General features: G+C 45.2%; 1 protein-coding gene across 4 annotated transcripts in view; it reads right to left on the bottom strand.

The window, feature by feature from the left end:
• TEX2 (testis expressed 2) overlaps positions 1-15,577 on the bottom strand; it is a 98,797-nt gene that overhangs the window by 26,458 nt on the left and 56,762 nt on the right. For 3 of the 4 annotated variants that reach the window (XM_032429368.1, XM_032429366.1, XM_032429369.1), the window contains exons 3-5: positions 13,992-14,192; positions 12,590-12,929; positions 11,097-11,347 (exon numbers count right to left, since the gene is read on the bottom strand). In XM_032429368.1, coding sequence (XP_032285259.1) covers positions 11,097-11,347; positions 12,590-12,929; positions 13,992-14,192 — 792 coding nt within the window. The remainder of the gene's footprint in view (positions 1-11,096; positions 11,348-12,589; positions 12,930-13,991; positions 14,193-15,577) is intronic. The other variant, XM_032429367.1, reaches the window with a different exon arrangement.

Below are 15,577 nucleotides of genomic sequence, written 5' to 3' on the forward strand. Positions count from 1 at the left end.
TGGAAAGCAACTGGAGAACAAGACAGGTGCTTATTTTTCCAAAGTCACTGAAGGTCCCTCCCCACAGAGATGGGCGGCCACGGGAGTTGTATTTCTTCCCTACAAATTACAAGTCTCATTATGTCAGTGAATAGAAAAAGGGAGAAACAAAAGCCACCATCATGGATAAAAACTCCTCTTTGTCTGTTTTCTTTTTTTGCCAGTCTTCCTGTGAACAAGCTAATATTTCATACAATTAGCTCAACCAGATTGCCCTGCCTCCCAAATGAGCTCGGTACCCACTTCTGATTAATGGCACCTCTGATCAAATGTCTGCCTACCTTTCTTCCAACTAACTGGGGCTCCCTGGACATGTAACCATCAGGCTGGTCCTACCGAGGCAGCCCCAAAGCCTCCCGTGCCCAGGACTCTTACAGTAGCTGGGAACTCACAGCCCTCCTGGGCGAGGGGCAGGGGGGTGCTTACAAATACTAGTGCCTGGGCCCTACGCCCAGATACTAATCTGAGTGGGTATCACAACTCCCCGAAGCTCCCTCACGGATGTAATGAACAGGTAAAGTTGAGAACCGCAGGCTCGGATTAGAGAGAGCCCGTTCTCAGGAATTCTGTGAAAATTCCTACAGCTGTTCTCCCCAGTCTCAGCCCAGTGACATCCCCTGGGCCTCCCCTCCGCCAGGTACAATCTGTCTCAAACATCTAGCACGGCCAGTGTGCAAGGTAGGACAAGAGCAAACCTGAGTTAGTCTCTGATTTCCCAGGCTACTCATCAGATGATGGACTCTTGCCCGGGGAGGGCCAGGCAGGGTGAAGCAGGAGACAGAAGCGGGCAGTGACCGCCGCTGAGGGTGTGGCGAGGTACCTGGCAGTGCGGGTAACGCTTGCTGACCACCACCTGTTGTCACTGCTGCGGCCGCGGACCCTGCGCCAGGCCCTGCGATAAGACTGCTTCTCAGGGTGTTCATTTACGTCTTACAATACTCCAGAAAGACGGAACCTTGACTTCTATTTTAGGGCGGAGGAAACGGACTTGGAACCATGCAGTGTCCTGCCTGAGGCCCCTGGTTTATCAGCACAGCCTGACTCACAGCCTCCTTCTCCCTGATCTCCACCTGCTCTGTCCTGAGGGAGGAAGGTGGTGGGACTGGCACCTGCTGTGACAGACATTTCCTTACGCTGAGGTCTCTAATTAGACTACAGCCTTACAGAAACAATTAGCCTTGGAAAGCAAGGACCAAAAAAAACTAGAAAAGCAGAAATCAGCGAATTGTTTACCCTTTCTCTTCCCTCTGTGGTTTGTACAAATGCATCTGCCCTGCCCTCCCGGGCCACCTGCAGCCATAACACACATCAGACACGCTTGTCATCTCCACGCTTTGTATGTGTTTGCTCACGCCAGCGCGACCTGTGTGCCCAGGCCAGGGGGACCATACCCAGGTGGCCTAGTGCTCCTGGATTCGACCCTTGGAGATCTGATGACTTGTGAGTACCCCCAAAGGTCTATGGCACATACCTGCGTGTGATTTTTCTGAAGCCTGAAGTTTGGGGGTCTGAACCGGTCACTGAGCTTGTGCAGGGCCTACTGGACTGCCCAGCACACAGCGGTCCACTAGTCTTGTCAGAGCATGCGCCGTCTCTCTCTTTGGGGGTCTGGAAGTTTGCCTGTGTTTTTCAATCTAACATTATCGGGTGTAAGGGGAGATATTTTATGTTCTAGGAGTCCTTCAAATTTGATTGTTTTCACAGGTCTCCCTTAAGAATGTTGGTGAGTCTCATTTAAAAAAAAATTAAACTCCGGTTTAAAAAATAATACATGTTGGTCATTCCATTTCAGAAGACATGACTCTAACCTCACTCATTTCAATGGCTACACAGCACCTCTGTGCTTCCTGGTGCTGTAATCTTTTTTTTTTTTTTTAAGATTTTATTTTTGGGCGCCTGGGCGGCTCAGTTGGTTGGGCGTCTGCCTTCAGCTCAGGTCATGATCCCAGGGTCCTGGGATCGAGTCCTGCATCGGGCTCCCTGCTCTGTGGGGAGCCTGCTTCTCCCTCTCCTCCCCACTTGTGCTCTCTCTCTCACTGTCTCTGTCTCTCTCTCTCAAATAAATAAAATCTAAAAAAAAAAAAAATTTATTTTTAAGCAATCTCTACACCCAATGTGCAGCTCAAAGTCACAACCCTGAGATCAAGAGTCGCACGCTCCCCCGATGAAGCCAGCCGGGCGCCCCTCACCAAGACACTTCTACCTCCAGGTCCTGGATGCAAGAGCAGATGTCTGGGACCACTGGGTACTTGGGTCATTCCACAGGTGGTACATGTTTCTTAGAATCACTTTTCTCTCTGCCTGAACATCTGTGCCCCACCCCCCAAGGGAATCTGGTCCAGCGTTTCTGAGGTTACGGTCTTTGAGTCACATTATCCAGTCCAGATTATCTACACAGACTTCCAAGTAAACACCCACCAAGGACAGTGCCCTCCTCCCCCAGGTATTTCGGCAGTGCCAAGTTGTGCCCACACAAGGCAGTGCATGTCTTGCTTAGATTTGTAGGTGACACAAGAGAACCGGTCACTTTCCCTTCTTGAGTCGGGGAGTCTACCCTCTATTAACCTTTCTTTACAGCCCTAGATACTCACAGCAAACAGGTTTAACACAAAATAGCAAGAAACAAAGGCTATTTCACAATGTATGTCCAAGTCAAAGGCATATGATGTGGAGACACATTTCTGAAATAACTGACAAGCAGGCTATCTTTTCTTTTCAACAGTTCCTTCTACAGGCTTCTCTCCACAGACTCATTGGGAACAAAGAAAAATCCAAGAGCAGCAGAACACTGACAATGCTTCAAAGCAGCTTTACGAACAAAATCTGGATTCACTGGGCTACTAGAAAGAACTCACTTCCAATGAATGTAGTAAAAATTTAAGAGCTTGAAGAATAAATATGCATATGTTTCCTAACACTGCCATTTGCCCGCAGGAAGGAATGTGAGAAGAATATTCATTTCACCATCTCAACTATACAGGTACATTTAGATAGGGCACCTTTCTCAAAATGACTTCCAAAAAAAGGTCCGAAGCTGAAGGAGGCTATCATGACTATCTGAGTAGCTCTTGGGATATAGTTTATTAAAAGCTAACCTCCAGAGTAAAGTACAAATTTACTTAATTTTTTGGTGTAATCTTTCCTGTAACAAATGGCCAGGAAGCCAAGGCCAGCCCAGCTTTTTTTGTTCCAAAGAGAGCTCAGTGCCTCCGCTCCTAAGGTTTGGTCACACACAATCTGGTGCCACCAGGGTTTCACAAAGGACCGCTGGGTCCAGGAGAAGGCACAATGGAAGACCCTTCCCCCAGGTCTGTTAGATGTTTCCCCAATTATAAAAACAGTACATATTTATTGCAGAAAACACCCATAATCCCACTATCCAAATATAATTGTTTATTTATTTTTCCTTTTCTTTTTTTTTTTTAAGCCACCCCTGGCTTTTTTTTTTTTTTTTTAAGATTTTATTTATTTATTTGACAGAGAAATAGAGAGAGAGCACAAGTAGGCAGAGCGGCAGGCAGAGGGTGAGGGAGAAGCAGACTCCCTGCTGAGCAGGGAGCCCGATGTGGGGCTCAATCCCAAGACCCTGGGATCATGACCTGAGCCGAAGGCAGTCGCTGAACTGACTAAGCCACCCAGGCGCCCCACAAATATAATTATTTAAAACATTTTTCCTCTATTTACTATCAGTCTTTTTTCAATGTATATAACTTTTTAGGATACAGTACTTTTAAAAAAAAAAAAAATTGGATCAAATTAACATGGTTTTGTATCTTTTTTTTTTTACAGCTTTATGGAAATATAGTTCACATAACACACAATTCACCCATTTAAAGAGAACAATCTATGGTTTTTAGCATACTCACAGAGGTGGGAAGCCATCACCACCATCAACTTTAGAACATTTTAATTACCCCCCAAAGAAACCCTGTTTCCCTTAGCAGTTACTTGCCATTCTTCCCCAACTCCATCCCTGCCACGACCGTCCCCACCACCACTGTCCCCACAAGCCCCATCCCCCCCACCCTCAGCCCCCCCACCAGCCCCAGGCAACCAACCCCTAATTTATCTCAGTGAATTCACCTAATTCTAGACATTCCATATAAATGGAATCATACAATATGTATTCTTTTGTGACTGACTTCTCTCGTAAGCATAATGTTCTCAAGATTTACCCATGCTGTAGCAGGTGTTGACACACTATTCTTTTTTATTGCAGAGTAACATTCTCTTGTGTGCATCTACCATACTTTTTTCAGTTGCTTCCACTTTCGACTGTTGTGAATAATGGCACCATGAACATTTGTGTACAAGTTTTTGTGCAGACACAGGTTTCCATTTCTCTTGGATATATACCTAGAGGTGGAACTGCTGGATCGTAGAGCTGTATGTTTACTCTGAGGAACAAGCAAAGTGTTTTCCACAGCAGCCGCATCATTCTACATTCCCACCACCAATATACAATGGTTCCACTTTCTCCACATCCTCACTAATACTTGCTATTATCTTTTTCTTTCTAGCCATCCTAGTGGTTGTGAAGTGGTATCTCGTTATGGGTTTTTTTTTAAAGATTTTATTTATTTATATGACAGAGAGAGACAGCGAGAGAGGGAACACAAGTAGGGGGAGTGGGAGAGGGAGAAGCAGGCTTCCCGCTGAGCAGGGAGCCCGATGCGGGGCTCGATCCCAGGACCCTGGGATCCTGACCTGAGCCGAAGGCAGCTGCTTAACCGACTGAGCCACCCAGGTGCCCCTCTCGTTATGGTTTTGATTCGCATTTCCTGGATGACTAACGACTGAGTATCTTTTCTAGGCTCATGGGCCATCTATATGTCTTCTTTGGAGAAATGTCTATTCAAATCCTTTGTCCATTTCTTTTTTTTTTTTAAAGATTTTATTTATTGGGGCACCTGGGTAGCTCAGTCGTTAAGCGTCTGCCTTCGGCTCAGGTCATGATCCCAGGGTCCTGGGATGGAGCCCCGCATCAGGCTCCCTGCTCCGCAGGAAGCCTGTTTCTCCCTCTCCCACTCCCCCTGCTTGTGTTCCCTCTCTCGCTGTGTCTCTCTCTGTCAAATAAATAAAATCTTTTTTAAAAATTTAGAAAAAGATTTTATTTATTTGACAGAGAGCGAGTGAGCACACAAGCAGGGGGAGCGGCAGGCAGAGGGAGGAAGAGAAGCAGGCTCCCCGCTGAGCAGGGAGCCCAATGAGGGGCTTGATCCCAGGACCCTGGGATCATGACCAGAGCTAAAGGCAGACACTTAACTGACTGAGCCACCCAGGTGCTCCCCTTTGCCCATTTCTTAATTGGGTCATTTACCTTTTTATTATTCAGTTTTAAGAATCCTTTGTTTATTCTAGGTACTAGAATATCAGATATATGATTTGCAGATATTTTCTCCCATTTTGTGGGTTGTCTTTTTACTATCTTAATGGTATTGTTTGTAGCACAAAAGTTTTTAATTTTGATGAAATCTAGTTTATCTTTTTTTTTTTGGTTGCATGTACTTTTGGGTGTCTTATCTAAGAAAGCTTTACCTAACCCCAAACCACAGAGACTGACTCCTATGTTTTCTTCTAAGAGTTTTATAGTTTTAGCTCTTACATTGAGGTCTATGATCCTTTTGAGTTAATTTCTGTGTATGGTGTGAGGCAGAAGTCCAACTTCATTCTTTTGCCATGTGGATACCCGCTGTTCCAGCACCATTTGTTGAAGACTATTCTTTCCCTCCCCTTCCCCATTCCTTGAATTGTCTTGGCACTCTTTTCTGGATCCTTTCTAAAATTTATGTTTAAATTGGCTCTATGGCTTCAGATTTTTTACTCACTGTAGGAAGAGCACTTTTCAATTCTGCTTTTAAATGTTTGAAAAGGTGACTTTGCACAGGAAAGGGAAGCCTTGGAAAACCACTCCACCAATTAAGATTTCCTGGTTTCTATTTGATTCCTATTTGCTTTTTAGGGTTCTCATCTCCTGATAACTGCAAACAGGGATTTATATCTCATGATCCAGTTTATAGCTAACAAGATAATTAGTACAACTAGTAATAATGAAGACAGAATTCTCCAAACCTGGGAAGCCTACATTATCCCTAAACATTTAGGATCTTCCTTGGATAATGAGCATGGAAGTGTGTGACACAATCTGAATATTGGAGTCTTGCACCTGCCTAGAGGACAGGCACAGCACTGACCCACCGATGGTCCTCTCTCCCAGGTAGGCCACTTTGGGGCATACAGAACTAGCAGCCTCCCTGGCCTTTCTACACCCCTGAGCAAATCTGCAGGCAGCCTGTGCAGTCTCCCTTCCTGAGGTAACCACACCAGGGGTAATACTATGCCACCTTTAGACATTTTTAAAAATAGAGTTTCCTTTTTTAAAAATTTTATTTTATTTAAATTCAATTTAACATATAGTATATTATTAGTTTCAAAAGAAAGTCTCCTTATTTTCTTATTTTCTGAATTACTATTAAAATCTCCAACCAAGCACACTACCTTGACAAGACAATAAAGCTCTAGTCTCCTCAGCCAGCCTCATGGTCTCTCAACTATTCTAGAGGTTAAGTTGCCTGAACAGTGAGAAAATGGCGCCAACACCATGGGGGTTTGGAGATTCGGAGGCTTGCACAGTCTGTGGCTGTGGGACAAAGCAGTTATGAGGGCAAGTCAGGGCTCAGTGACTAGTCACTAACCACTAAACATCTAGAGAACCAGGCCCTTCTTCCAAAATAGTGATTTTAAAATTCCAATTTTGAGCTCCAAAGTGGTTTCGGTATGCAGAATCCCCTGAATATGTTTTTAATTATTATAAGTAAGAATAAACACCAAAAGTGTTTCAGCATTGTTTAACACAAACCTTGTCTAGATTTACTAATTGTATCCTGGGTTTGGCTCCTGTGAACCAGTGGCCTCATTCTCCTCCAAACCTAGTTTAGCACTAGGTGCCATGTGAGAAAGGAGGCCCAGCGGGTGGAAGTTGCCATTAGACGTGGAGCCCTCAGGGGAAGAGATGCTTTGACCATGGCCTACAAGAGGCAGCAGCGGGGGAGAATGGGGAGAGAAGAAGCTGAGGCAAAGGCTGGAGCTGTGTCCCAAGCTCCCTCTGGGTAAGCTCTGGCTGGTAGCCGACACTGACAATGTGACAGTGTCACCCGAAGAGATGTCAAAGGTTCATTTTTATCTCTGAGCCCTTTGAATTTCTCTTGGACTCATGATATCAGAGGCAATATGGACCCTAAGAAATGACCTGGCCCGGTCTTTGGCAGGAAGGATGAACACTACTGACCACATCCAAAGGGTCCACATTTGGTGAGCCTTTGGGGAAACAGGCACTCTTACTACTGGTGGGAGTGAACACTGGTGCAACCCTTATAGAGGGGAATGTGGTAATACCTAACAAAACTACATGTGCATTTACCTTCTGATCTAGCGATCTCACTTCTAAGATTTCACCTTGGAGATACACCTTCAACAGCACAAAAATACACAATACACAAATTATTCACTGCAGCATTGTTTGTGATTGCAAAATACTGGAAACCTATATGCCCTTATAAAAGAGGGAATGAATATACTATGAAACATTTATACAATGGAACAAGTACTTGGTGCTATTTAAAAACAAGAGGAGGGAGAGACATCTATGAACTGATGTGGAGTGATTTCCAGAATGTACTAGTAAGTGAAAAAGTAATGTTCAAAAGAGTATCCATAATATGCTACCTTTCGACTAAGACAGAAGGGAAAATAAAGCCAGAAAGGATAAACCAGAGACTAAGGAGATTGGCTTCCTCCAGGGGGGGTGAGTGGGAATAGCATGGAAGAACAGAAGAAAGAGGGTGGGGGAGACGGCCCTGTTCTGAGTAGGTCTTTGTACAGCTTTGACCTCTGGAACCATGTTAATGTTTCACATGCACCAAACATAACAAGTTAAAAATGGAGGGAGAAGGTCCTCGTGCGCTCAAACTGCAAAATTAATAAGAAATAAAACTAGTTAAGAACTGCCTTAAAGGGTGAAAAGTAATCAAAGTAGCAGAGGAAACTAGCAGAACTTCCTTTCCAAAAACAGTGCCACGATATTTCCCATCCCACATGTTCTTCCAAGAATTTGCTACTTCTTCAGCAAGAAGTAGAATCTCTGCCCCTCCCTGAACTTGGGAAGGTGTGCTGACTGCTCCAATAGGGCATGACAGACGTGATGTTATTTTACTTCCGAGATAAGGTCATAAAAGGTGATACGGTGTTCACCTGGCTCTTTCTCGAGGGAGACTTGCCCTTGGAACCCAGTCACCAAGCTGCAGGAAGCCCAGGCCACACGGAGAAGTGAGCTCCCAGCCAACAACCAGCATCTACGTGCCAGCCATGCGAGTGAGGCATCTTGGGAGCAGCTCCTCCAGCCCCTAGTGGGGCCTCCTCAGCTGATGCTGTATGGAGTAGAGAGAAGCCTTCATTGCCAAGTCTGGTCAAGTTACAAATTGGTAAGCAAAATGAGTAACTGTTATGGTTTTAGGCCACGACTTCTGGGGCTGTTACACAGTAATAGTTAACTATAACACATGCCCATACCTTATTCAAGACGGTCTTAACTAGCAGACCATCCCTGAGAGCCAGGACACGGCCCACACGTGCTTCAGGGAGGCCAAGGGGATGCGGGAGCCCAGCACTAGACCCCACGCACCTTCTTCCAAAGCTCCCTTTCCAAGGACAGTTATCCTGTTCACACAATTCTGGCTTTCTGGTTTCTTAGCCCACACAGACTAGAATCGTTGCCTTAGGGGTGGGGGGTGGGAGATGGGGATAAGCACTCAAGGAGAAGCAACTAGAAGGCCATATACCAACACCAGCCAACTGACAATCGAGAGAAAACTACTGCAGAATCAGCAGCCTGGGGTGGCTCAGATGGGGGTGAAAGGCTTCTGACCTCAAGTAGGCCTGCATGACGACCAGCCTGAATTTCTGTTTGTTGTTAAGTCCTTAAATTATCAAGATGAAATCATCCCTGCCTGCTCTGCCTAAGGGGGCCAGGAAATGCAATGTGGTTTTTAAAGATTTTCATCAGACTTAGAAGAGGAAAAACATGTTACAGTGCTTAAAGAGGTAAATGCCAAGTACTCAGAAAGGACGTTTGCACTAGAGAAGCCCCCGGGTGACAGGGACGCTGGGTCAAGGGGCTCAGTTATGGGCCATCGGGGCCTCCCAGCCCCTCCTGGGGCTTCCAGAGACTCCAGTGATGACACAACACGACAAGCACATGCAACACACACTGAGGACACGATGTTCTAAAACATGGTTTTGTTTTTGTATTTTTAATTTAAGGAACTCTTTTAAAAAGCAAGCATTTCATGGGGTAATTTTCTTCCATTAGTATACAAATGCTCCTCCTGATTTCCCTGAATTCGATGAGAGTTCAGACAGTTGACAACCCAGGGAGAAAAGGAATTTGGGGTAGGGGGATTCACGGGTGGTAAACAGGACATGCCTAGAATAGTTTTGTATTGCCCAACTCCAGCCTAGAGGAAGGCCTACTTCCCACTCTTAGTTGGTAACTCAGGTCAGAGGGTGGAGGCAGTGGGTGAGGGGCCAGCAGGCACAGGGTCTTTTTTGGCCTGACAAGGTCGGCCGGATGAAGGTTCGGGGGCCTCTTCCCCACTGGAGAGGACCAACAGAATGAAGCAAAACCCATGACTGGCTAACAGCACAGAGAAGGCACCAAGTGCTTCCCATTCAGAGCAGATACGGTCACTCTAAGAGGTCACACACTTCAGTGAGTTACTGAGCGGGAGGAAAGCAGGCTGGGTGTGCACAGGCTGGGCGCCGTGCTGAGGAGATGAGTGGGGTAGTGGCAGGAGGCCTGAGGGCCAGCACAGCTTTCTAACGGCCACCAACATGGCAGTGGTGGCAGCTGAGGGCCTGGGAGCGTCATCTGGTTTTGTACACGCCACCACTTAGCAACTGTGAAATGAAGCTACTTAGCTCGCGTGAACCTGTTTCTCCATCTACAAAATGGAGAGAATACCATCTCGTCTGCAAGACTGCTGAAGGGATCAGAGGAATTCTATCACAGTGCCCAACAGAATCTGGCATATGGCAGCTTAGTTATCTTACTGCAGATGATCCTGAGTCAATGGCCAGCTTGTTACGCTGTGGGGAGAATGCTCGTGGCAAATCTTCAAAAGCACTGGACATCGCTAACGAGTCTGAGAATACAAAGGTAACTGAGGAATCAGACCTCTACTACTAACGATTCTGAGAACTTCCCTACTGATTGCCCAGTTGCTCAGGTCAAAGGTTAGGAGTGATCTTTGGCCCCTCTGGTTCTCTCACGCCCCACACCTAATTCATCAGCAAATCCAGCCGCTCCCCTATAAACACAGATCCCAACTACAGCCGTTCTCAGCACCTGCTGCTATCCCTCATCACAGCCCCATCCCCGACAGCTGGAAGCGCCCCCCACCCACTCTCTTCCTCCTCCTGCCCACTCTCCACGGACAGCCACTTTTAAACTTAAATAGATCAACATGACTCCCTGCTCAAAACCCTCCCAGGGCTTCCCATCTTCCTCAGAACTGATCCCATGAGGCCCTGCCTCTCTGTGCCCTGCTCACCGTCACCTCACCGACCTCACCACGGTTCCCTGAATACTCCAACCATACCCCTGCTTCTGGGCCGGTCCCCCGAACTGGGGAGGCTCCTCCCACACTCATCCCATGGCTCACTTCCTCACTGTGGTCAGGTCTCTGCCCAAACGTCACCTCCGTAAGGAGGCCCTCCTTGACCACCACTCTAAAATAGCAGTCTGGCCACTTTCCACCCTCCCCACTTCCATCCTGGGCTTTCTTTTAATTCTTGCCACCGCCAGCTGTTTGTTTCTTGCTGCCTCCCTGCCGAGAGCACAAGCTCCCCGAGGGCAAGGCCCGCATCTGTCTCGTTCACTACTGTGTCCCCAGTGCCTAGGGCAGGGCCTGGTACACAGGAAGCGCTCCAAGGGCTTACGTTTGCAGAAACGAGTCTGAGTAGAAAAGCAGAAAAGCCACGGCCTGGGCAGCCAGCTTTACCTTCTTCCCAGCCGTGGGGCTGCTCTCCGCACTCTGCACCGGGCTCCTCTGGGGGCTTCGGTTTTCTTGGGGGACACACCTGGCCATGTACACGCTGTAGTCCAGCAGCATCTTCTGCCGCACGGTGCCCACCAGCTCCTTCTGCTTCGGCTGCGACATCACCTCCTCCACGCTGCCTTTGCTGCTGCTGCGGCTGTGGGTCAGGTGCCCCGAGGGGCTGTTGTGTCTGCTGTACGAGGGCAAAACCCCTGCCGCAAAGGGGGGCGGCTGTTAACGCAGGAAGGAAACGACTGCAAAGTCAACGCAACAGCGAACAGACTGCCCCGGGCTAAGTGGACAAGGAGCTAACATGCTAACAGATGATTGTTTAAAAAAATATTTATAAGGCTATTTCCTATCCTGAGAAATACCTCCGACTCTAATAACAGCTCATTTTTTAGAACGGTTTTTCTTCTTCTCTAAAACAATTCAGAGGAACTGAAAGCCATGAAGTCCATGTGGTAAGTAACCTTGTTCTTTTTTCCTGGTGATCACTGAGGGTCAAATATGGAACTGCCACAGCCCCAGAAACAAATGGCAAGTGGGCCGCAAGCTAACCGTTCGCCCACAGCGCACAGCAATTCCAGACCTGTCATCTTTTATTCAACAAAGGTTTTTATCAAGCCCTTCTCTGGGCCAATTCCACATGAAAAGAAGAATGAGACATAATCCCTGCCCTTGAATTTGGGCACCTAGGCACATAAATTACAGCTCTGTATAATAACCATGGCAACCGAAGCATGACTGAAGGACTTTCAGGGCAGAAAGGAGGAGGTGACTACCTCTCCCAAGAAAGCCCCAGTACCAACTTCACAGGTAGAGTCCTCTCGGCTGCCTCTTGAAGAAATGGTTGGCATTTTCCTGGTGCAGGTGGGGGAAGAACATTCCAGGTAGAGGGAGGAGCATATGCAAAAAGCGAAGACAGGGCCCAGGATGTCTGGAGGACACTGAGAGGTTCAGTGAGGGCCCAAGTGGGATACATGGGGCAGAAGGACAGGAAATGAGCAGAGGCTCACTTATCAGTACAAATGTGAGTCGGGAGGCCAGAGAGTCTGCATTTCTACGGTGATCTGAGGCTTGGAGAAGCGTGTTCAGGGCCGGGAGCCTGAGAACACTAGCCTGATACGCTGCCCTGACTTACCCGCCTCCTTATCACAACCAGGGTTCTCCTGATGTTTCTTCTCTCAGAGTCACAGTATGTACAAATAAATATAATCCTAAGTTACCAACAAAGGCAAAAATCATACATTTGCAAGCTGTTCCATCACTGGTTAAATGATCCGGTGCAAAGGGTTGCCATGACCAGCCTAAAAGGCAAGTGAGTCCTGAGAACATTCCTTAGGTGGAGGGTCATCAATTCAGGGTGGGTTTCCTTCCTTCCTACCTGGGAATCTCTCTCCATTCTCCTATGGACCCTTTAAAAATACTTAAGCATTCAGCATACATGTCATTACCTGGTTTATTTCCAGAGACACCAGGTGGCTTCTTGATTTCCGACTTCAGTTTAGATGCCAGAATAAATCGCCTAAACCACTCCTCTTTGTCTCGGCCAGTTCTCCCAAAGAGATAGAGTATCTGATCTCGCTGGCTAGATCGTGTTCCTTCCTGAGGATGGGGTGGCTTCTTAGGGTCCTCGCTTCCCAGCTCTCTCTCAGCTGGAGGCTTTTCTTCAGAAGTCTCTTTATCAGTCTGGGCCTTAGACATAAAGTCATCTTGTCGACCAAGCTCGATACAAATGGGGTACTTTTTATTCCAGATTCGTTTTCGAGCCAAACTTTTGGGTACAAGATAAATCTACAGGAAAAGGAAATGATGACTGACATACAAAATTAAGAACTGGCCACACTGTGCATTAATATTATTCAGAACACACATGAAAACTTTATAGCCTTTTTGACTAAAACAATGAGTGTAAAATAATTACCACCTGTCTACAACATGACTATAGAAACTGGGATTAAGTTTTAGAAGTGATTTGTTATTCTTCAAACTCATTCCAGAAGTAGATGTTTAAGAATTTTGCAAGAGTTACAAGTATGTGTAATTCTCTTTTTTTAAATTATTATTATGTTATGTCAATCACCATACATCACATCATTAGTTTTTGATGTAGTGTTCCATGATTAAGTATCTATAATTTTCAGGTAACAGTGACACAAAAATTATTTAGCAGGTTATCATCAACTAAGTTTCATGACCTTGGACCAACCATAAATTTGGAAGAAAAAAAAAAAGAATTTATCAAACTACATCTAGATGGGAAGCTCAAGTTTATCAGTCTCAAGAGTAAATTTATACAAAAACTATTTTAAATACTTCTGTCATTTGAGGTAAATTTAAAGATCACTCACATGAGTTATAACAGAAAACCTACAGCTTTTTGGAATAACCAACAATTTATATTTCTCAACAACAGCAGTATATAACACTTATCAAATGGAATTATTTTGCATATCCATAATTTTCACATTTACAGAGTCCTCATTCATTATTACCCTAGCACCACTACACTTAGCTTTTTGTTGGACTGAAAAGTTAAAAGTTAACTCTCAAAGTCAGATGAGTGTGTTATGCCTTTGTTCCTCAAAGTGTGGTCCATGGACCACCAGCAGCAAGAGTATCACTTGGGAGCTCATAAAAATGCAGACTCTTAGGCCCCACTCAGAGCTGCTGAAATAGAATCTACATTTAAAAAGATGCTTGGGTGATTTGCATGAAAGGTAGTGCCCTAAATTATACACACACACACACACACACTACACACACACACCCTTTTGAGGGGGAAAAACGCAGTAAAACAACCAAGATTCCAAATGCTTTTCTTTCATTTTAGTTTCTCAAATTAGCCAGGCTCACCTTGCTGTCTGAAAGGTCGTAGATTTTCTGGCTGATGTAGGTAACCTCTGGCTTTGTTTCATTGTAGCTTGCCCTCCTGGATATATTTTTATTGGGCTTTGAAAGTCTTAAGGTCCCACCCTCAAGTCGGACAAAGACTGAATGTGTCAAAGTTGCATGGTAAGTTTCTGGATCATAGTTGTAAATCTCATTCATCCATCCCTGATGGAGAAAAACTTCCATTAGTAAAATTAGAATAAACACAAATCTTATTTGATACAAAAACGAAGATCTGAGGTACACAGGACACTGAAACCAAACCTGACTGTGATGCAAGTGTCAATTCATTGGTGACTAGGAGTTGCTAAGACAGGTGCGAAGCTTGAAGGATAATCAGCGTGGAGCTATAATCTGCTATGTTTCTGATAACTAAAAATCCGGATTTGGGAGGATAATGATAATGTCCATTTCTCTAAATAAAAGGTTCTTTTTTTTTAAAGATAACAAGCAAATCAGGAAACTCAGAAGTTTTATTCATGTAAATAGAGCAAGTCTTTCAGCCTAACCTCCTCTAGGGGTGAATAATCCTACCCAGTCTGGCCTTCTTAAATTAGCCAAACTCATCCTCTTCTCAGCTCACCTGCAAACCATCTTTGGAATTTCACAGATCATACTAACTCATGCTATCATTCCAGAACTGAGACCTACCACTCCCACTCCATTTCTAGATCACTTAAATCACACAGTAAGGCAGATGATCAGAAATTAGGCATTAAGAATTATAGATATAATCAACAGTATGTCAAAATCCAAAGATATATAGTAACTTAAATGAGTAAAATTGTGCTCCAGGTGCCCCCCCCCAACAACATGAATGTACTTACTTATACATTGATCTTCAAAAAGAGCACACATATTAAAGTGTATGGGCAGTGTACAAAAGCCTAACACACCATAAAATTATGGTAAAGCTACTCTCATAGCGATGATCAATATTCATCATTTAATACTCTACCTGCTCCCCAGTCCTTTTTCAGATGATACAGTGGCCCAGATCTTTTTAAAAAAAGTTCTCTAGGGAATTTTAATTGATTCTCTTCCATACCCCTCATTTTATTCTTCTTCTTCTTTAAGATTTATTTATTTGAGAGAGAGAGAGAGAGAGAGCATGTGCACATGGGGGGGGGAGCAGAAGGAGAGGGAGAGGGAGAATCTCAGGCAGACTCCCCACTGAATGAGGAGACCAATGTAGGGCTCAATCTCACGACCCTGAGATCATGACCTGAGCAGAAATCAAGAATCAAACGCTTACCCAACTGAGGGGCCACCCAGGCACCCCTCTACTCCCCTCATTTTATAAATGTTTTTGAATTGAGCAGAGAAGTACTAAAAATCACAATGCAATTGGGAATGTCATTCTTTTCAAAGAATGGCCATTTCCACAGTGAGTACTTGAGTCTCACACTTAAGTCTTGACCTGAGAGCCTCTGCAAATGAGGAATCCTTAGAATTCTATTTATTTATCCATTCATCAAAACATGCACTGAGTCTATGTGCCAAGTAATGTGTCAGGAGTCGATACAAAGATTTAAAAAATGACAGGATTT

This window comes from Phoca vitulina, unplaced genomic scaffold (assembly GCF_004348235.1).
Source record: "Phoca vitulina isolate PV1807 unplaced genomic scaffold, GSC_HSeal_1.0 scaffold41, whole genome shotgun sequence".
In the NCBI taxonomy this organism is placed as follows: Eukaryota; Metazoa; Chordata; class Mammalia; order Carnivora; family Phocidae; genus Phoca; species Phoca vitulina.